This window comes from Typopeltis vanoorti, chromosome 16 (assembly GCF_054136105.1).
Source record: "Typopeltis vanoorti isolate ZY-2024b chromosome 16, IOZ_Tvanoo_1.0, whole genome shotgun sequence".
NCBI lineage: Eukaryota > Metazoa > Arthropoda > Arachnida > Uropygi > Thelyphonidae > Typopeltis > Typopeltis vanoorti.
The window spans coordinates 17,685,331-17,710,009 of record NC_143564.1 but is presented as its reverse complement, the minus strand read 5'-3'; the positions used below and the strand labels follow the sequence as shown (position 1 = coordinate 17,710,009).

Sequence of the window (24,679 nt, the reverse complement as noted above, 5' to 3'; positions counted from 1 at the left end):
AAGAGCGGTATATCCGTAATGAAAAGGTATAATAGAGTAACTATATTTATTTTTATATCTGGACACATATTTCTCTGGAATACCACAGGGCGCACCCGGAAATCTTTTACGTAGTTGAAGAACGCTGCCATGAAATTTACATATTACGATATTTTATACAACAAAGAAGGCATTAATATCTAATATGATAAAATTTGAGATGAAATACATTATTAATAATAAAATAATAAGAGCTACTTGAAACACGTAGTTTCAAATACAAAACAAAACGTCTGGCTAAATTTGACTGGGATTAATATATTTGATTTACCTTAAATACATAAATGAAAAATCAAGTTAAATAAATCTTTAAATAAGTGAATAGATTAGCGTCTTGATCCATTATCTTTAGTGACAATTATTAATTATTTATAATTTTAATTCTTCGATTTCAAATGTCATAATTTCTCGGTCCCCCCCCCCCCCCACCACCCAAAGCTAGCGCCTCGTGCGCCTGCGCATAAATACTGCCCTGCACCTCTGGCAACGCATGCCGGGATCAGGAGGTGGAGACGTTTTTGTGACTTTGAGATCGGACGTGTTATTTTAGGCTGTGCCTGATTGAATTTTATATAAGGTTTTTCCGGAAATTCACATTGCACTGGCGCTGACACAGTTTGTAACCTACTGTCTCCCCCTCTCATGAAAAATGCACGAGCTCTGATGGTCTTGTAGGCCACATCCGCTATGAGGACCAGTGGTGGATTTATGGTATTTTAGGGAGGTAAGTTTTCACTCTGTGGCCAAGTGAGTTCTTGACACTCCTTTTCCCCTTTTATTAGGGCATTACAAATTTAAAATTTTTCTGCTACTTCATGCGTTTTTTCAACGCTCGGTTTTGATGGCAGTCCTTTGTGGCTACAGGATTCTCTTTGCGGGTAGACCATTGATTGGGTCTACGGACTTTTACGCGGACTTAAGGACCCGTGCTCTTGAACAGTGCTTTTACACCTCATTTTCTCATAATGAGTGAAGTTAACGCTGACGCCCTGGTAGAGTCACTTGACAGAGGGCTGGCCATAAACATACTTAAAAAGATTCTTAAAAAATTGAAAACAATTCTTACTCTATGTCGAGGGACGACGAAGAGGCTGACGACAATACTCCAACAGAAGAGAGGCTGGACTTGGTGATCTCAGCCCCCTCAGACTTCACAGAGATCCAAGCGTGCAAGAAGCGAAAACCCGCGGCCTCCGAACCACCAAAAGAGGATAGAATGGAAGACGATGGTCCAGTTTCGAACTACTCTGCCTGCACTAGAGAAAAGATACCTCCAATCATACTCCGCGAAAAACAAAGATGGCTGTGTCTTAGGGCCACCATGCCCAATCTACAGATCTCTTATATCACCGCCAAACATGTCACCGACAGCATCAAGATTCAGCCCACCACAGTGATGAACTACCAAAAACCGACAGGAGAAATGAATGCAAGAGGCATTCAGTATCACACCTTCTCGCTCGGCTCAGAGAAAAATCTGAAGGTAATGCTCAGAGGAGTGTTTGAAGACGTATCCATAGAAGAAGTGGCTACTGATTTTCGCCATCAGGACCTAACACTCATCAAGGTCAGCAGAATGACTTAAAAAGACAAGTCTTCGATGCCACTAGTATTAGTTGATGTCCATCAATTTTACAAACAGATTTATGACCTGACGTTCAATCTGTGGACTTAAAATCAGCCCAGAACCCTTAAGGAAAAGGGCTTCAACAGGTCAGTGCCACAGATGTCAAAAGTTTGGCCACGCCCAGAAAATGTGTAAGGCTGAGTTTAAATGTCTAAAATGAGGGGACATCCACCCAATCAATATTTGTACAAAGCCGAAAACCACCCTGACTAAATGTGCAAACTGCGGTGGCCCACACACAGGCAACTACAGAGGATGCATTTAAAATCCCCCCCAAAAAATATGGTAGACAGACAGACAGACAGTCTTCCTCCCCCTGTAGACGCACGCCAGAGGGCTCAGCTCCACAGTCTCTCAATGACCAGCAAAAACTGTCAGCAGCCTATCTTCCGCAATCAGAGGCCTTTAAAAGAATCATTCAACAACGACAGACAAGGACATATGCGGATATAATCCATTCTAAACAGATAACTCATGAACAGGATCAGCCAGTATGGCACACTAACCTGACAGCTATCATCACCTCTTCTCTGGCAAATATGCTACAAGACTTCAGCAGATTCAATCCTACACCATCCTCTACTAAAAGATTCCTAAAAGATACACAACCATCCTCACAACGCTCATTCATGAACAGGAATAAACAAAATCCAGACTCTCTACAGATTAACCCAAACGGCCTCAGAAATAAGATCTTGGAGCTCCAAGAGTTCACCTAAAGACATCAGCCAGATGTAGTTTCCTCCATTAAAATCATTACTGTCTTCGGATTTGTATGCCATCCGGGGCATCAGAGAGCCTGTCATCATTGCCGGTGACTTAAACGGTGACTTAAATCCCGTCTGGAACAGTCGAACTACCAATATGAATGGCCATATACTTGCTGACTATTCCGGATCCAACAATTCGGTTGTGGCAGGTCCCACTAAACCTACCCATCACAATACGTATCGCACTGCTGATATCTTGGCCATAGTCATACTACAGAATGTGAGATTCTAGCACAGTTTAATGATACTAAATCATCTTTCATCTGACCATAATCCAATACTGCTGCAGTTGGGAACCAAGAAAAACTGTCTCCCCCCCCCCCCACATACACTCATTCATATCATTGGAAAGGTTGACCAAAGCACTCCCGAAATATATTTGTCCTGTTCCGCTCTTATAAAACCCAAAGAAGAAATTGAAGCAGCTTTTAAAGACCTGACCCAACAAATTAACACAGCCTTTACATCAGTCACTACTTCCACAACTGCCCTCAGGCCCAACTACTTGCCAGAAGATATCATGAACCTGATCAAGGAGAAAAATAAGGCTAGAAAAAGGTTTCATAATACCCGCGCACCACAAGACAAACGAATCCTGAATAGGCTCAGTGAGAGAGAGAGAGAGAGATGCCCTTAAAGCACATAGAAGTCAACTTTGGAAAGAAAGATTGACTTCTATCTCTCCTGACAGTCACTCCATTTGGAATCTAATAAGAAAGATCAGAAACAAAAACAAATCTCATCCCTCTCTCCAAACAGATCTAGGCCTTATCCACACCAGATAAAGCCGAAGCAATAGCAGAAAACTTAGACAAGCAATGCAAACTCTCATATGAACATCTAGACTTCAATCACATCTACAAGATCCATCGACATGTCAGATGCTCACTAAAATCTTCTTTAACCTGCTCCAATCAAATTGCACCCACATCACCAGCAGAAATATATGACATAATCAAGAAATCAAAAAAAAAGAAGAAGAAAAGTCTCCTGGACCTGATGGCATCACCAAACAGGGTGATCAAGCTTCTGCCTCGTATAGTTATTGTACATGTGACCAACATAATTAATTCCATTCTCCGTTTCAAACATTTCCCTTCCTGTTGGATGGTGGCGAATATAATTCCAATCCATAAGACCAGAAAAAACCTGCACCTACCTCAATATTATCGGCCCATCAGCCTCATCTCAAATTTGGGTAAAATCGCAGAAAAAGTTATTCTCACCAGACTCCAAGCCTCCGTACACAAAGTAAACATTCTTCCTAAAGAGCAGTTTGGATTTCATCAATTCCATAGTACCACCCAACAGATACATAGACTAGTCGAATACATCTCCATTGGATACAGTTGGCATCAATGCACTGGGGGGATGTTTTCCTTGACATAGCCAGTGCATTTGATAAACTTTGGCATTTCAGATTACTGCAAAAACTAATCTCAACTGGAATACCATTGGAAATGGTTCACCTAATTAAATCATACCTTTTTGACAGGCGTATGCAAATCAAGATCAACGATTCGGTATCAGCCCAGAAACGTATTTTGACTGGAGTCTCACAAGGATCCTTACTAGCCCCGATTCCGTTTTCCATATACATGGCTGATATCCGGCACAATTCATTGTTATCCATCATGGCCCTATACGGGGATGATGCAGCAATATTAGCCAGATCTCTACAACCACATCTTGCCATCAAAAAACTGCAAGAAAACCTACTACAGATTGAGAAATAGTTCTCGAAATGGAGATTGCAAGTAAATCCCCCAGGTGAGCATAAGCATGCTATTCACTAGAAGACCGATGCTTCCTAAAGGGGACATCTTCCTGTTTAACACAAAAATCCCGTGGCAACCAGAAGTCAAATACCTGGGTATACTATTGGACAGAAGACTAACTTTCAGCTGTCATATCAAGGCTCTCTGTGTAAATGCATCAAAAGCCATTGCTCAACTTTATCCTCTAATCAACGGGAACAGTAAACTAAACACCAGAATCAAACTACTTATCTACAAACTGATGGTTCGTCCTATACTCACCCTTCTCCAGCCTGGAGCCATTCCGCTGATAATAATATTCTCAAATTACAACGAGTGCAAAATAAATGTCTACGTATGATCCTTAAACGCTCCATGGTTCGTTAGAAATGTACAACTCCATCGGGACACAAATGTCTCCAATATTTACGCTTTCCTGCAAACTATAGCAACAAAGTTCTTTTCAAAAGCATCGGCACGCCACAATAAACTGGTTCAACTAGCTGCAAATTACTTTCTACAAACATAAAAGACCAAAAGCCATCTTAAACTCCAATTCTGATGTTTAATCTCCAAGACCGCTCAGGGCGAGCAATTGGCTCATAAATTTTTCCACTCACTGTTTCCCTATCAGATAGTGAGGAGTATGAAAATCATTTTGCTTCACCCTTTATGTCAGAAATGTTGATCGTTAATCGGCAACGCATTCCACCTATTCACCAGCCTCCAAGCAAAAGATCTAATCCTACAGTCTAGATCGATGTCAGATCTAGAATGTTTTTTTCTTTTTAGGATCTACTGTGACTCAAGCCATTTATCTCATTCCTTTGTTCTTTACCATAATCTTTAAGATTCGTTTGTATCTGTTGCTGTCTAAATTCGGAAAATCTTTCTGAATAAAACGCTACATAACCCTCTCAGTTCTCAAACATTATTTGTATTTTTTTAACCGCCTCTTCTTCCGCGTATCCCGTACAGATCGGCTCTCCTCAACGTAACTCAAACCATCACTTTTTATAAGTTTCCTTTCCTATTGACTATCCTTTCATCATCATGAACCTCATGTCCTTAGCATTTCGACGGTACCAAGTAAAGTGACCTTCAGAGCCCCTGCTTTCATGCTCGGGCCACTATTTCCATTCTCCAGATCCAAGCAGTTTCGCGGTTAAATAAACAATTCTTGTCAAATAAAGGTCTTCATCTCACACTCAAAACGAAATCCTCGTCTACTATTCCGATCTCATTTTTCCAATGGATTCCAAGACAGTCAAAAATTTAGCATATTGAATATGTGGAATCTTGATACGAAAGTTACAACTTCATCTCCAGCACTGAGCTCATAGAAACTGCAGAATAATAATAAAAAACTTCTACATTAGATATATAAAGGGGCATCTCACATACAGCAATCTGTTTTGTTGTACAAATCCCGAGGTCACTGAATGCAACTTTAGCCCATATTAAGCTTCCATTTCTTTCACTCCCACAAACATTGCCCAAAGATAAACGATATTTTTCTCCAACTTTTGCATTGACAAACAATGCAAATCACTCCTACTGTACTAGAAACAGTGCATTACATACGTGTAATACCTCTTTTCATTTTTGTTTATTATTAGAATATTTTTATAATTTTATTCGCAGTAGAAAACATGATTTCTCTATTCAGATATAGAGAAGTTTTTTCTAAGACCGAATGTTTCAGAATAGCAGTCATTCGGAGCGGCTTCTCTACTCTGGGTTTGGGACACCTGGGTAACATATTTGGAAGAACAACGCAGCCCACTGTTTTAAAAAAAAATTTTTTTTTTTTTAGAATTCTGTCAAAATGGCATTTGTAAACTTTCTCAGGAAACCCTTTTTTAGATCTTTCCAACCCCATGGGATTAAATCTCATATGATGGATAGGTGTGTGTGTCCTTTCGAAAGTCAAGTGGCATAGCCTAGTGGCTATGCGCTTCTCAACCATATGCCTGGAGAAGGAATGTCCTGGGTTCGATTCCCGTCGACGACGTAAGAAGCTTAAGGATCTTCCTCAGCCATAGCCAAGTTAGCTGGTCGTGGGCGTGGACAGCAGAGTTTTTTCCCCCAGTTTATCTGGGGGGTTTCATCCCGCAAGCAGGCAAACCGGCCCCTGAACGCACACGGATTACAGTCATGAACATCGCCCTTAGGGGATGCAGCAGAGGAGTGGCGAACCGGCTGTATTAATACGCCAGTAACCCCAGGAGAAGACGACTCAACTCGTCCTAGGACGGGCGAGAAGGATAGGTCTTAATTTCAGCCTTTCAGATAACTACCGCTTCCATTCTTTAGCACCAAAGATAATTCTTTCTCACCAAATGGTGGCACCCATCTCTTCTATGACGCTAATAAGAAGCGGTTATTGGACGAAAAAACCCATACCTTTTAGTTTTTATCCAGTCAATTTCCCTGAAACAAAGAATTCATCGATGTTAAATGTAATAAATCACCGAAGAAATGCAAGAGAGCACAGTATTGACAAATATTATTAATATGAGCCTAATGGTGGATATGTAGTATGCTTTTAACATGATTTATATTATTATTATTATTATTATTATTATTACTTGACACCTCCAGGGAGTCCAAAGACTCATCGAGGGAGGGCACCTGCTCTGTCTCAACAACTCAATCCATCAACTGACCGCAACTACACCAACGCTATCTACGGCCAACCACCACCACCAAAGCCCACGGCGAGATTCGAACCCTCAGCGGATACGCTAACCACTCGGCCAACCATGCTGGCACATATTCAACTGTTTTATTATTCTTGCCACGAATGAGAACGGAGACAACTGTCACGAAATTGAAATGTCCTTACTGTTGTGCTAAAGAATTCAAAGAAATAAATTTAGAATGATGTCGAAAAGTTAATGAACAATTGAAATCTAATTCTTACTCTTGAGCAAGTGTCTAAAATTTCAAAGAGTACAGGTTCACCGTCCACCATAGCTTCGTTCTTGTATCTTGTCTCTGAAAAATGTATAAAACCTGTTATTGGAACAAAAGATCTTGGCATACTGTTCTTAGTTACATAATAGTAGTGTTCTGAGCATTGATACTAAATAACTATAAGTTTATATTGGATATGAGCCATAATAATAATGCAGTCTGTTGAAAAAAATTACATAAGAACACTTCTATTTTTCTCAAAGAGAAAAGTGGCAAACTACGTAACATGAAAAAATGACTCAAGTTGTATAAATTACTAGAAATTTGGGGTTGTTTAGAATCGAACGATTTACAGCAAGACTTGTGTTATCATCGCTTGTTACATAATCAGATTGCGCGATTGTAGCTCATAAATTACATTAAGATCACCTTTAGTGACGGCATTAAAAGGTAGAAACCATATGGTGAAAAAAACAAAGAAACCCTGTGTAAGACCATCGCCCCGCTTATTGGAGGCTTGAAGTGGATTGGAAACAGTTCCATGTTTGGTCTCTAGGGCACAGTTTCCCGAACATGTAAAATGAATTAAAAAAATTAAAAAATTAAAATTAATGAAAAATAGAAAAAAAACTTGGACCACCCACGGTGCTAATGTAATATTAGGTTTACAACCTTTCATAGAAATTTGAGTATTTCCTATTCTGTGGTGGTTCTTTGAAAGCCCAGAAGAGTTTCGATGATAATGAACCATATCATATTGCAAGGACCGCGCGAACTGAAAATGGGAATGCGAGTGAACAACACATAGTTCTTCTCTGAACCTTATAAAGCGCATTTAGGAAGAACGTTAATCGAGGATAAGAGCAATAAGTTCTGTTTCACCAATGAAGCCGACTGCTATTTGTCGGTTTAAAAAAAAATGTTAGTTTATATTTAATTGGAAAGTTTGTTCAGCAGAAGGTAACTGTGATCACAGCCAAAAGTAGGCAAACAATGTATTGATGTTTGTCAGTAATCAAGTGGTTGTGAAACACTCAGATGATTATATCATTTTTGCAACATAGTATGAATATCATATATAACTCCATCATCCATCAGTGGTCCTAACAGGCATTTAAATCCACGACCTTCCAACTATTCTTGGACTTCGCAACCACAACTGTAACTCAAGGATAAGGTGGTTAGCCCTGTGTCTCCCAGGGGGTGTCTGTAGTTGCGTGTGTTCACGGGGCGGCGGGTTTGCCTGTTCTGGGGGACAAAAAACCTGAGTTTCAGGGTGAAAAACTCTCTACCTCCGTATGAGACCAGCTAACTTATCTTTCCTCGAAAGAGAATCGAACTTGGGCCTTTTCCAATCGAAGGATGTAACGTACTTCCAATTGCACTATGGAGGCGCTTTAAATTTGTTTTTATTTGTTCAACGTGAGGCATGGTTTCAAAGAGTCTTTACCAAATATTTTAGTTACAGAAACTCCAGGTACAGGAAAATCCACTCTGTGTGTGTGTTTGTGTGTGTATGCTGAACTAAGCCAGAGAGTTTAGAGTGGATCAATGTAGGAGAAGTTGCAAAAACTGGTTAGCTATATGATGGATATAAACATGAATGTGCTGTCATTGATGACGATAGGGTTGTTGATGACTGGAGGACAAGATAAGTGAAGGAGGAAAAACAGTAGACTACCACGGATGTGACTTCTTTCCTCGGCATTGGTATAATATTATCTTTGTCTTGAGGACAAATAATACCATTCTTTATGACAGACTTGTTGCTAGGGATTACAAAGGTAAATTGGAAGATAACATTCAGTGCGAGATTTTCCAAACCATACTAGATGCAGCACGGAAACATATAATCCAAGCATTGTTTTTGATTTGCAAAGTAATACACCAGATGATATTGCAGGAAATCTTTACAATATATATGAGTGGATCGAAACATTGAAGATTAGGAACATGCATGAGCAGGTGATATTTGAATTCTTCAACTAAAATTCAAATTCCCTATATTATTTAAAACTTAACTGCTGTCCTATGTATAAAGTAGGTATTAAGACATGCAGAACTGCCTTTATATATGGACATTTTTGCATCTTCAAATATAAGTAAAGATAATGTACAGGGTGGCCATAAAATAATTTTCCCTCTTTGGAGGCATCTGTAGCTAAAACCAATAAACGGAATGAGACCAAATTTTATATTGAGACTTTTGAAGGCATGGGGAGATGATTTCCGCCAAAAAAAAAAAAGATTAATACCAAAATTCGCCGATAGGGGAAATTTTGGTGCTCGTGGAGCTGAAAACAAGCGGATAATTACATTAAAGGCAGATAAAATGGAATAATAACATTTCGACGGTGTAAGCGACAGCTGCCTCACCCATTCCAGCTGGATATGTGGTGCGTTACAATGATAATAATAATAATAATAATAATAATAATAATAATAATAATAATAATAATAATAATAATAATAATAATAATAATAATAATTAAACTAAAACAACAACTTGCGAGAGACACAGAAATTAATGTAGTTATTGAACTCACAGGAAATAATGTTTTATTCATCAGAATCAGGGTCTCCTGGACCACATACACGATTTCAAGACATGCAAGTTCCCAGCTTGCATGTCTTGAAAGAACATAAAACGGGCTGTTATGAACATTCAATCCGACTCCTTATGCTCAGTTGTAGAGCATGTCGTAGAGATACAATTTGTTGTACACAAGAAAGGTCAGCACATTGAAAATCGGGTCCAGGGAACCCTGATGAATAAAACATTATTTCCTGTGAGTTCAATCACTACATTAATTTCTGTCTCTCGCAAGTTGTTGTTTTAGTTTAATTATTATTATTATCTGCCTTTAATGTAATTATCCGCTTGTTTTCGGCTCCGCCAGCGCCAAAATTTCCCTATCGGCGATTTTTGGTACTAAATCTTTTTCCCGGAAATCATCTCCCCATGCCTTCAAAAGTCTCAATATAAAATTTGGTCTCATTCCGTTTATTGGTTTTAGCTACAGATGCCTCCAAAGAGGGAAAGTTATTTTATGGCCACCCTGTATATTTTTAAAATAAGAATGTGATATTCAGTATTCTTGTAATTGTTGAGTTCTCTGAATTAATTTTTTCCCTCCCTTATTATGGATAACTAATTAAAAAGCAAGAAACTGTGAATAATGAAAATAACTTTGAAATATGCTATGAATTATGTATAGATTTGAATACGTCTATGTAATTTAATGTTGTTATAAAGTACTTTTATAAATATATTTTTTAATGGAGATTATAAACAAAGTGTGGAACGGCATCTTTATTGATAGATAATGATGAGATTAGAAATCCTGAAACGTATGTTGAATATTTTGTAATCCTCTTGTAGACAACCTTGTTTGTCACGTTGTTGTTGATATTCCACAAGTATTAAAAGTATCTGAATTACTCATCAATTAATCATTTGTTCCATAGTTTCAACATTAAAGGTATGTTTATTAAAATCCTTTAGTATTTGGCGTTGTATTTGATGGTCTTCAACATATAAAAAGAACTATAAAAAGAAATATAAAAAAAACAGCGTTTAATACATTAATATATTAATACATTAATATATTAATAATTGAAATATTAAAGTTTACATGAAGTCAAAAATTGTTATAAACAGACGAAATTTTGCAGTAGATTTCGTCTTGTAGAAGTTTTCATATTTAAAGAGTTCTGATTTTTGACGCAATTTCTGACATTGAATTTCGTCTCGAACTATCCGCACTGATGTTATTACGTAAACAGAATGCTATAAACAGGATTCTATAAAATTAGCCTTAGGTCGTTTTAACAGAACTTATATTATATTTTTAATATTAGTTTAACAATTTAAAAGCTATTTTTTTATTTGCGCATTGTATATAAAAATGACCACAATATGGCGCTGATGCTGTTGAGTTCTGCAATGAATGAAAATCGTGAAATATGGAATAAAGGTTATCTTTTATCATTATTTCGTTATTCCATGTAACCCATATCAAACGGTATCTTGCGAACAGTTCACGGCGTTCTGCACAGTTTAAATAGCGAGAGATGCCTCTGTTACGGTAGCTTTAATTCGAAGTGACGTGGATTTAGCACGGTGCAGCAATAATACTTCTAGCTATTTCAGTAATGCGGATAACTATACGCCTACATACAGCGATGTATTGTACTATTTGAGGATCTGTGCGGTGGTCTCTCTATGCCACACAGTGGTCTCTCATTTTTTATTAGAAAATAAAACTAGAATTTTAAATCGCTTTAAGTTGAAGCTTAGAAATATTTTTATATTAGTTATTTCGTTTTTTGTATTAAAAAGCAATCGAAGCATTACTTAGTGCATCTGAAGTTAACTGGCTTCTGCAGTATGACCTCTAAACTGCAGTTCCCTATCAACTATAACGCCCAGATCCCCGGCCTCATCAATTCCCAACAACGAAACTCCCATCAATAAAGTACACAGACTGAAACGTTTTCAACCAAAAGTGAATAACTTTACATTTGTCTTGTCTTAAGCTTTTCACGAACCATTGAGGTCCTTCGGCTGTGGACTTCACAACTGCGATCTATGTAGATACGTGTTTTCACGGGGCCAGTTTGCCTGTTATAGGGACGAAAAATCCAAGTTTCCGGGTGAAAAAACTCTACCTGCGTATGAGAACGACTAACTCCCCTTTAGTCGAAAGAGACCAGGAGTTTCCTCACGTCTTGGACGGGAATCGAACCCAGGTCTTTCCCACCAAAGGGCTTAGTCTATATCGACTGAGCTGCGGATGCTCAATAACTTTACATTTAGCCACATAAAAAGAGAAACCATTATCCTTTGACCACACTCTGTCGGCTTGCTTACAAGCAGCGAATTCTGTTGTCAGCGATCTACAGTACAGTATAGTATAATACAGTACAGTCTTCTATAGTGCTACTAGCATCCTCTTTATCAGGGACACAAGGACTAAAACTCAACGGCCCTTATGGGAACGGGCCTTGACAATCATCTCACACAATATAGAGGGCCTATCCTCTGTAAAAGATCTTACTGCAAAAATGTGTAAAGAACAAAAATCTATTTTATGTATACAGGAGACACACAAAGGACCTCAACAAGCCAGACTTAAAATTGCTGGAATGAACCTCATTAAAGAAATACCACATGAAAAATATGCAAGTGCTATTTTCACTCGATAAGAGATTCAGGTTACAGGATGCCTAACTACAAGCCAAAATAGCATAGAAATCCTTGGAATAGATCTGGATAACATCAGTGTTTGCTCAGTATGTAAACCACCTAGTATAACCTTTGCTTTTGAAATTTCCCAGTATTTGACACAAAGGAAACCTGCTATTATTATAGGCGACTTTAATAGTCATAGCATATAGTGGGCTGAAAGTAATTGAATGAATCTTATACGCGATTCTAAACAGCCATCATCATTTAACAGTGGAAGATGGAAAAGAGGATATAACCCTGACCTTGGATTTGTTAGTAATAGAATAGCAAATCTGCGCACTAAACAGGTACTTGCACCAATCCCAAGTTCACAACATAGACCAATAATGCTGCAAGTTTTCCCACCAGTCCGAATTAAGGAAATCGCACTTAGAAAACGCTTAATTTTAAAAAAGCTAACTGGGAACAGTTCTCCAGAGAATTAGATATAAACTTGTCCAAAATTTCAACCACACCATAAAATTGTGGAAAGTTCATCAAAGCTATTAGACGGTCTGCTACCAAGCACATCCCAAGAGGTTGTAGAACATGTTATATTCCAGGTTTTACAGAACACAACGTGGAAATATATGAAAGATATTGTGACCTATATGATAAAGATCCATTTTCATCAGAAACAATTGACGCAGGAGAGGAACTTATAGTACTGTCTGTAAAAAGAAGTCAACAATGGGCAGAGAAAAATTAAAAGCTTAGATATGAAACACAGTAGCAGGAAAGCCTGGTTTTTACTCAAAAAATTATCTGGTGATCCCCCAACAGCAGCAACCGAAGTTAATATAAATGCAAACTAAATTGCAACTCAGCTATTTCTGAATCATAAACCGAGTACGAAAGCTAAAATACCTAAAGGTTACATTAAAAAATATAAGGATTCAGAAAATAATCTCTTGGAAGAACCATTTACTAAAGGGGACCTAGAAAATGGCCTAAAAATCTTAAAACCAGGAAAAACTGTCGATATAGATGATATCAGAAACGAGATACTAAGAAATATGGGAGAAAAGGCAAAGGAGTGGTTGTTAGAATTTTTCAACCTTTGTTGGAAATTTGCTCAACTACCCAACATATGGAGGCAAACGGAAGTAATACCTATCCTAAAAGCGGGTAAACCTGCTGAGGATCCAAAGAGCTATAGGCCTATAGCTGTCCTATGCAGAACGCTGAAGCTGTATAAGAGGTTAATCTTGAACAGACTAAGCCCAGAAATAGAGAAAGTGCTGATAAAAGAACAGGCAGGATTTAGAACAGGAAGATTATGCACTGGACAAGTATTAAACTTAACACAGTTTGTTGAGGATCGCTTTGAAAGGAGGGTTAGCAACAGGAGCTGTATTTATAGATTTGACAGCAGCATATGACACACGATATCTTAGAAAGCTTATAGTCAAAATTTACAGCATGGCAAACAGGTATGTTTGCTAATTGATCTGAATACCTCCACTCGGTTAGTGGAGGTATTCAGATCGTTGCTATTCAGCAGGATCTTCTTTGTTGATTTTCAAGGAAAAAAGAGCAGATGGCGTATCCAGAAAAATGGTCTACCATGGGAAGTGTGTTCTCTTCCCTGCTCTTCAATATACAGGGTGTTCGGGATAAATTTGACAGTTTCGTAAGGAAAAAGAAAATCTTCTTTGTATCTATTAAATTTAATGAATTGACAAAAAAACATTACAGGCAGAGTTAATTACAATACTATCAACAAGATTTACTCAAAATAACCACCATTAGCATCGATCACAGCTTCAATTCTGCTTCGGAACCTCGAACAAGCTGATGCTACAGTCTCCCTGGGAAGGGCCGCAAAAACTGTTTTAATTTTATCCATTAACTGGGCTTTTGTATTACTGGAAGTGCGATTGGTGTCTTTTTCAACTGCGCCCCATACAAAATAATCCATGGGGTTAAGGTCTGGGGAGTTTGGAGGCCAAACATTTGGACTGGTGAAGTCGTAGAAATTTTCAGACAACCATTTTTGACTTTTCCCAGAGGTGTGGCAAGGGGCCGAATCCTGCTGCCATACATACGGCCTACCATTGGCTACCCTTGTTATCCAGGGCTTGACTACAGTTAGCAACTCCACGAACAAAGCCCGAATTCCAATGCCAGGGTTCTTCAACACCTGTTCCTGCAGATTTGCGAGGAATTCTGCTGTACGAACGCAATCAGATCGTCTGCTAGGGATCTTTCTTCTTGCTACATCCTCGTAGTCACCATTGCAAGTCTCTAGTTCATGCCTGATTGTTTTTACTGTATTCAGGGAGCATTGGGCAGCAGTCGTAATATCCTTATTTTGATGGCGGGCACGAATCATCATGATACAAGTTATTCTCTTCCATGATTCAGGTGGGTTCCAGCTATCCATCCTTTCTGACATCTTGTATATGAATGAAGAAGGGTCCAAACTTTTAAATGAAGAGAAGTGTGTGTTAATACATGTAACTTACGGAAAAATATAATTAATTATAAATATGTCAAATTTATCCCGAACACCCTGTATATATACTAACGACCAACCTATAAACCCACACTCAAAAACCTTCTTATATGCAGATGACCGGGCAATAGCTTATCAAGCAAAATCCTTTGATAATATTGAGAAGCAGCTCACACAAGAACTAGAAATCCTTACAGTTTACTATAAGGAAAACCAACTGAAACCAAATCCCAGTAAAACCCAAATGTGTCTTTTCCATCTCAATAAATACGGAGGCAAGGAGAGAGTTGAATATAGAATGGAATGGAGTGAAATTGGTCAATTATCGAAATCCAACTTACCTAGGTGTCACACTAGATAGGACTTAAATTATACGCGACACATAGAGAAGACAGCAGCTAAAATTCAAACACATAATAATGTCCTGCGCCGATTGACATCATCTCGGTGGGGTGCAAGTCCACAAGTACTGCATACCTCTGCACTGGCACTCTTCTTTTCGACAGCCGAGTATGCTAGCCCTGTTTGGGAAAGATCATCACATGTCAAAATTATTGACAAGGTTCTTAATGAAACGTGTCGGCACATTACCGGCTGCCTTAAGCCTACAGCACTGTCTGGTATTGCATCTTCTCATATCAGAAGAACAACACAGAGTAGATATGAGCGGAAACATGTGATCATTTTGCAAAATTGTACCATCCTGGTTGTGATATTGCAGTGTGGAATGTGTCATTGACTGATGAGAGTCTAGAGATAGACGAAATAGAAGTGCATAATATATTACAGAAACTTAATGCTAACACTGGGTCAGATGTCATATCGGCCCATGTGTTACAAGAATGTGCAAGAGAATTAGCACCTCCTCTAACCAGGCTGTTTAATTTAAGCCTCAGTTCTGGTAAAGTACCAATAGAATGGAAAGAGGGGAAAATAATTCCATTGCACAAGGGAGGCTTTGCAAATTATAGACCAGTCAATATATCTGGAGTGGTGGTTAAGGTTTCGGAGAAATTGTTAAAAATTAGAATTCAGGACTTGGTGGATGGACAGCAATATGATACTTTATAAGGAACAACATGGTTTTGTGAAGGGTAGGTCTTGCCTCAGTAATTTGATTACTTTCTATAATAAATTAACAGCGGAGCTGGATAAAGGAAATCCTTACTCAGTGATATTGCTGGACTTTGCAAAGGCATTTGTCAGGATTCCACACAGAATTCTGTTGTATAAAATGGAACAAATAGGTATGGATCCGAAGCTGGTGATTTGGATTACAGGGTCGCTGATGGATAGATATAAAATATCTATCCATTAAAATAGTGGTTTATGGAGGAGCTGAGTCCAGGAGAAGGCAGGTGACTGGTGGTGAACTTCAGGCTCAGTGCTTGGTCCTCTATTGTTTAATTTGTACATCAATGATATTGGGAATACTTTGAAAGGAGATATCCACTTGTTTGCTGATGATTTAAAATTAGGAAGAGCGATAGTCAATTCAGATGATGTTGATATCTTGCAGGATGACTTAATAGGCTCACTGTATGGACCAAGGTAAATAGCTATCAATTTAACGTAGCTAAGTGTAAGGTGATGCACTTCGGAAGGGTGAGATCACATGTTATTTACTATATTAACGGAACTGAACTGCAAGAAGTTGATGAGGCTAGGGACTTGGGAGTTATTGTGGACAGAGAACTTAAGTTGAAAGGGCATATTGCAAAGATTTCCAAAACATCACATCAAATTACATGGTTGTTTAAGAACAGACTAACAAGTAGGGATAAGGCAGTTATTGTTCCACTTTATAAGGCATTAATAATACTGCATTTGGACTATTGCGCACAGATCTGGTCACCTGGATTTCTTGGTGAAGAAGAAATGGTAGACAAGATTCAGAGGCGAGTTACAAAGATTGTTGCAGGTCTGTGGGATGTTCCCTACGAGGATAGATTCAAGATCTGTGTGCTCCAAAAACTAGCTGATAGATGTAGGAGAGAAGATATGCTAGAGGCATATAAATTATTAAAGAGATTTTATAGGTTTGATGCTGATGACGTTTTCATCAGTATCAAACCTCGTTCTCTCAGGAAGGGAGAGAACGAAGCGAGGGGCCATCCCTGGAGATTATGGAAGAGTGTGATTAACAAGGGTGTTAGGACTAGATTTTTTGCTTGGAGAGTTGTGAATGGGTGGAATGCGTTGCCAGGGGTGGTTGTGAATGCGTTTTCCGCGATGAGTCTTTTGACTCCATAGAGACACCGTTATAATAATTATTATTATTATTATTATTATAATAAATGATGAACAGCATCCTATGTATGGACATGTTGCAGTAAATAGGAGGCTAAACTCAAGAAAAGTTTTATTCACTCAGTGGAACCCTTGGTTGATTCCATAAAAGCCACAAGGTCAACAATATGGCAAGAATAATCTCCAGAGCTCTGAACTTAAACGAATCTCTTCCATTCGGCTTACATCTAGACTGGCAAAGATGGAGGCCATTGAATAGACTTCATTCCGGAATGGGCAGATCAAATCATAATATGGCCAGATGGGCTACACAGACAATGACAGCTGCTCATGTGGTGAAACACAAACTATGGATCATCTTCTGCAATGCTGCCTAATAGACATTAATAATATATGTATCCGAGGATTTAATGCAGTGTAATGAAACAGCTGTAAAATATATTAATCACTGAATGAGTGAAATTTGACATTTTATGTTTTCGTGTAATATTTTATGCAAGTGCATTTCTGTCTCTTAATGTATGCTTTTAATCCATGTTCTTTTAATGTCTGTTTCTTTAAATGTATACTTTTAATCATTTATATGTATGATCTTACATTTTCTATAGTTCGCACACGAAATAAATAAATCCTGCAGGATTGCTATATCGCCTTTATATACTGTTTCTCAACCTGTTGGCAAATGTAGCAAATAGGATAGACGTGAAAGTAGCATCATCAGCGGAGAACTGTAAAGAATGGGTGTCCGTGATCTGAAAAAGCATTGCTATTAATATGCTTCCCGAAGTAAAGACTCCAAAGTATTATTCATCTTGTGTAACCAAGGTGAGATTGCTTATAGATGGTCTTTTCGAGTTGTGTTGTTCTCTGTGAAGAACTTAGATATAGATGATATCGATGTCGATCTTTGCGACCCGTTTATTTCCAGTGTTGTCTGAAATGTGGAACGACCTCAACTGAATATTTCCTTGGTCAATATCAGTTGATATCCGGGGAATCGAAGATAGCTATTTGATGGTGTTGTACGGCGATACCATCTCAATGTTCTCTTTAGAGTTCTGTGGTCTCAGTTTTTGCAGTCACATATCCTACAACCGAAAGTGAATGTTCAGTCTTTCTTTTAATAATTTTATGCACTTTTGTGAAGACATGTGCACGTTCCAGACAACCACTGTTCTACCTTCCACAACTTCTTTAGCGAATATTAGCCTGACGCTTAATGATTGTTTGAATCCTAGCCAGTGGCGGCTCGTGACTTGAAATCGTAGGGGTGCTGCAACTTTCGAAGTATACATACACACTATAAGTACAGTGTATACGTGTTTAGATAAAATATCAAAATTATGGTAAAAAATGAAAAAAAAATAAATATGAAAAAATGTTGTTTATTATCGATAAAATTATACAGTTTGGTACAATTCAAAATTACTTAAAAATAAAATCCATTATCATAACCCCGATAATGTTCTAAAATAAAAACTATAACAAATGTTATGTCTTTAATTGTAATGTCGAAATATTTAAAGAGACGGGGTAAACACGATAAACACTACGAACACTTTACTACAGGCGCAAACTACATATAAACAACAGTGGAACTGCGCGACGGACAGTGCCGCATTACGCTAATAGCTCGCATCTCACTATGACGTGCATATGCTTGCGCGCGTAGCAATATGACACTGTGGTAAACACAGTGCTACTAACGCCCTCCTAAATGCTATAAGATGGATTTTTGTTATTTTTTTATACAAAATAAGAGAATTGTATAGGATTGCTGATGATAAAATTAAATATTACAAGCAAATATAAATAAATTAATAAATATATTTATATATCGAGAAAAATTGGGGGTGCTGAATTCCGCAGTGCCTATGCACGAGCGGCCCCTGATCCTAGCTGTGATTTTTGTCACTTGTCAGTTACCAAAGGCTTTTCTTGATGATGTTGGGTTTTACTCCTTCAATTTTACTGATCTCGAAGCTGAGTGTAGATTTTTACTTTTGTAGGCTGCAGCAGTAAAGACTTCAAGAATAAAATTGGCCTTCTTGAGATTATTTAATTTTAGTTTTAAAACACATTGATGCAGTAAACGATGTTGGGCTTTCTAATTGGCTAGCTAAGTAGTGCATGTTATCTTTCCATATTCTTATCCTTTACATTCCAAATAATTTTGTATTTGATACTGTGTGCACACCTTCTTATGATGCTAATTACTCTTCTGTTTGCCTGATTATATTGTTCAAAACAGTTCTAACAGTTCTAATACTTAAAATTTCCATTGATTGATAGCACTTCTATGAAGTTATCACTTTCAATAAAGGCATTGTTTTCAAGTTTGCATAGTATGTTCACAAGTAACGTACTTTGATTTCATCAAGGAATACTGTGTCATACTCGTTTTTACAATATGCCAGCCTGGTTGGCCAAGTGGTTAGTCTACCCACTCTCCAACCAACAGGCTGCGCATTTGAATCCCGCCGTGCGCATGGATGTTTGTGATTGTCTTTAGTGAGAGATGATGCCACCGCCCGGTGTGAGACCACCGCACCGCTTATTGGAGACCTAAAGTGGCTTGAAAAAAAAGTTCCGTGTTTGGTCACCCTAAATCAGGGTTTCCGAACTATGTGAAAATTGAAAAATACACAAAAATATATAAAATTTATTTAAAAAATAGCAAACAAATATCATTAGCCCACCCACGGTACAAAATGTACTATAGGTTTGCAAATGATCTTTCGTGAGTGGACGCAACATAAAAATTGAAAAAAAAAATTGTTATTGATCTAAATCCTATTCAAGTAAGATCGAGTTCTATCACTAGTAAGATTTACCTTCTGTTCAATTGCTCCTTGGGTGCTAATACTTGAAACATTCCCATGGGGAATTGCTATTTTAATATTTTCTTTCACAAAAAAAAAAAAAAATGTACAGATAAAAGAAGTCCTTCCCTTGGGAAAAATTGTCATTTTGATATTTTCTTTTACAAATAAAAAGAAGTACAAATAAAAAGTACACTCCTTTCAACTTTATAATATCTCCTAAAGAATTTCATTGAAGCAATTTTTTTTTTTTTTTTTGAAAGCATTCATTTCTTACCAAGTATTCATTTCTTACTGTCGAGATTTCGTTTGTTTTGTTTTTTAGTTCGCCTTTTCAGCTGGTGTAATATCTCTTAGCTGTAACACTCCTGTCAACATATAAACCCCTGCGTTATTTGAGGTACACTTCACAAGGATGCAATATGCACGTGTTAGTCTTTTCTAGAAGGAAAAGCCTTCCACCTCGTTGCTACCAGCTAACTCATTTTCATTTGAAACGAATGTTATTTTGTAAATGTTACTCGCCTCCTGCACGAGATTCAAATCCAAGTCTTTCCAACCGAAGGTCACGGTTGTGCTCCACCTGTGCTGTGGAGAGCCCTCTCCTTCTTCATCGGTTCCTTTTTTACAAACATGTAACAGCGTCACTCTTGATCTTGAACAAATTTGAATCTTTGGGATATTTACTAAACTTTGCTGAGTCCTGTAAGTTTCGATTCAAAATAAGACAACTTTGAATATTTAAATTATGCCAAGTTATATGAAAATATGGTAGTTGTGGGTGGGGTTGCAAGATTTCTACGATTGGATTAACCCTGCGGAGGTCGCAGCTGATCTGACAGATACATGCAAATTGTTTATATAAATATTCTTAAACATATCCAGTGTATAGCTTGGAGGTCATGAGTAGCTGCGAATGCATATATTACGAGTGATATTCCACACTGTTTATGAGATAAGTTTTGGTTTAACACGTGTTATATAAAGGTCTGTGATAGCTCATAGTAGATTGTATCTGAGGGATACCTTGACCTCCGATGTCAGTATAGTATGGTTAGGTTAGGTTAGGTTAATTCTTTGTTCAATAATTCCTAGATTGTAACTGAAAATAAATAAACCATCATATATTATATTTGCAGTGTTTTTTCTTTAAGTTTTATGGCATTTTAGCACATACTAGTAATGAATGTATCTCTCAGATACACGCGACCTACGCTGCAATTTTTTCGAGTGCGACCTCCGCAGGGTTAAAGGACACTCAAAAATGATTAATGCTGCCTCTCTCTCTCTCTCTCTCTCTCTCTATCTCTACCACTCTACCCCCCCCCACCAAAAGTAAAATTAAATGATTTTTTAGTTAATAAATAAACATTTTGTTTATTATTATTATTATTTTTTTTTTTTTTAGATTTTGGTTTTAAAATTATAGTTTTCATATTGACTATAAATATTTGCAAATTTTAGTTTAATTTAGAATTTAAAATATTTAATGGTAAACCACTGCTTTCTATAGGGAAGGATAATAACAATATGGATGATATAAAAAGCACGAATTGATACAATTTTAATGTAAGTTTAGTACATTAATTAACATCAATTACTGAACATAATATAGTTATCTATGAGGTTCGGTAAGCTTCTAGAAAGTTTTATTAAATATTAAAATTTCAAATTTTAAATTTATTTATTTGTGTCTATTAAATTTGCATATATCCAAAATAGATACAAAGCAGATAAATGATGTTTTATTCTTTCAGAGATGCTCAGGGAGACATGCGCATAACAATATCAAACTGGCAAATACTCGGAAACAGAAACTAGTGGCGATTTCCTAATCAGATCACAGAAGTCTTAGTAAACAATTTCGTACTATATCCAAATATTGTAGTCAAGACTGATGATCTCATAATAGCTTTGAACATATGTAGTTAACTGTACTGCACTCTCAAAGGTTTAGCACACACTAGGAGCTCACTCACCATAGAGAGCGATCAGAATACGCGAATCGATTTGTTACTATACGGCAGTGCACTTGCTCAGCAGCAGCAGACAAAGGCAGCTAACTGCCTGTATTTTTGCCTTGACCTTGCAGTAACCATTGGGTTTATCTTTATTAGCCTGTTTTAACACATAGACAGTTAATGTATTTCTTTTCTCTTTGTCACGCCTTCTATAACTGTACTGCTAATGTTGTTTAGAATGAAAAATTGCAATTATGAATGGCTTAAAGCGAGATTGGGAATTTAGAAGCTGATTAAAAACCATATTCCATATTCGAACTTAACTTCCATTTCATTAAAATTGAACAACGACACTGTAATTGAAATTACGGATCTTTAGGGAGCGGGAAAGAGGAGAGGAGACGCTAAAGATTTGTGTGCTCTATTAAATTAACTTGTTATCTATTTTCTCGTTTTCGGTCAGTCAAAAAAAAAAAAAAGATGAACATATATAACCACCGAGTCAATGTACCTAATGATCATATATATAATAGTCAATTTCTCAGTTGCAGTTACCAGGGCAGGCACTCTTGAACCCGTAGTATATTCGATGACATGCTGGCTCAGATAGTTATCCCTTAGTAACTGCATAAAACTCATTTCCTTCCTCCCATTTGTCCTCTCCTCCCTCCAATCAATGTTACCATAGTTGAAATCCCCCATAATAATTACTGTCATCCACTCATTGAGTCTATTTGCCTATGCATACTGTCTCCATCATCTATTTCGTCGCCTGGTCTACAGCAGCACCTAACTGTAAATTTTGTTCTGATGACCTCAATCTCACACCAGATAGCCTCAAATTTGCTATTTTCACTATCCTGAAGTTGAATATCTCTTCTCTTTTGTTGCAGTTCATCAGCTATCATCATCAACACTCATCTCCCCATTCTTTTCTCTCTGTCTTTTCTGAACACACTAATACCCTTCACATTCTATCCTACTAACTATATCATCTTCTGTTAGCCATGTCTCGCTAATGCCAATAACCAATAATAATAATAGCGCGCGCACGCACACACACACACACACACACACACACACACACACACACACACACACACACACACACACACACACACACAGTGTTGCAAAAAATATTGGGATTTGTGATGGTTTCATGAACTTTTCAATTTTAACGAACCTCAGCACACTATTAGCCTCGGTTACAGATATCATTCTGTTGGATAGATTTAGAAATAAAGGTTGATAAGTTTATACTAATATTTTGGATCTTTCCTTCCCAAGAATTGCAGTTAGTTCTTGTAGTGAAGGCGGATCCGTTTGTTGCGCCCTCAAGTGTCATTCTAACTCTCTCTCTCTCTCTCCGAAGGTTCTCTGTGAAGTTTCCTGAAGGATTGCAAAGCATAATTCAGGAGGGTTATTATTGGTTCTCTTCTAAAAGCGTATGCCAACAAAAACTTTCCTAGCTAAAACCGAAGCATCTCAACCAGGATACAAATTATCTAAAGATCATCTTACGCTTTTATTAGGAGTTAATGCAGAAGGCGACTTTAAACTCAAGCCTATGTTAATTTATCGTGCGCAAAATTCAAGATCTAACATTATTGAAGAAATCAGCACAATTGGAAAAGAGCTTGGATTTAATGAACTGGATAATGAGGATGTGAGAAACGTGCTCGAATCCCATTCAGAACAGTTAAGCGAGAATGATATCCTTCTACTAGAAGAACAGCGTGCATATGAAGAAAAGGAGTGCGAACAAGAAGAGAATGTTACGACTAAGAAGCCAACTGCAAAAGAACTTGAGCTGGTTTTCAATCACACTGAGCATGCTAAGGAAAGTTTGTTTGTTTGATGCTGATCCTGATATGGAACGAAGCTTCGAAGTCCGCCGAATTCCTGATAAAGTGATCGCCAACTAGCAGAAACTGCATAACAAGATGGTCGAGCACGATTCAAACATCTTTATCTTTTTCTTTTTTTTTTTGTAAAAAAAAAAAACCGTAGCTCAATCAAATGTTTAGACATTAAAAAAAATGTAAGCAACTGATTTTTATTAGCTTCGATGATTTTATCCTCTAATATAGCTTATACTGTAATTCTTTTTCCAAATTTAGCTAACTTGGTGTATAATTATTCCTACTGTTTATTGTATTCGCTTAGCGCGATTTCGCTTAGCGCGCATTAATTGATGAATTAATTAATCACGTTAAGCGAGATTTTCCTGTACTGCATATCAGTTGAATACCTGATTACCATAGCTATGTTAGCATAATCTTCAAATAGCTATATGTCGCATGTCAAATCCTTCCCAGTTTCATTAATGTACAGATTGAACAACAATGGATAAAGGACCGACCTTTATGGCACACTACTAGTTACCTTAAATCTAGCAGACTCGCTTCCCCCATATACTACTTTTTAATATGTCAGTCAGCCATCCTCTTATCCATGCTAATATTTTATAATCCAAACCCCATATTCTCCAGTTTATGCAACAATCTTCCATGCTGTATTCTGTCAAAAGCCTTAGCAAAATCCTAGAATATCGTGGTGTATCCATTCTCCTTGTCTAGTTCAGTGGTAACATCATTATAAAATGTGAGCAAGTTGCTAAAACATGACCTTCTGTATGGATTTGAAGGCAGATGGTCCAAGATTTTTTGTCCTTTTATAACTTTGTCCAAGGGAACATTCGTTCAGTCGGACATTTCGTCCAATCTCAATTTGTCCCACCGATGTCAACTGACTATTATTGTCACCTGTGTCAATTGACTAACCTGACTAATCAATGTGTCTACTAACTAACCTAACCAAACGTGTGAGGGTGGACCATGCATATT

The 24,679-nt window shown here is 37.5% G+C and overlaps 1 protein-coding gene across 1 annotated transcript in view; it reads right to left on the bottom strand.

Annotated features, from left to right (window-relative positions):
* LOC150097872 (ras-related and estrogen-regulated growth inhibitor) overlaps window positions 1–24,679 on the bottom strand; it is a 52,382-nt gene that overhangs the window by 11,629 nt on the left and 16,074 nt on the right. The window contains exon 3 of the mRNA XM_090406404.1: window positions 7,120–7,193. Within this exon, the coding sequence (XP_090262530.1) occupies window positions 7,120–7,193 (74 nt within the window). The remainder of the gene's footprint in view (window positions 1–7,119; window positions 7,194–24,679) is intronic.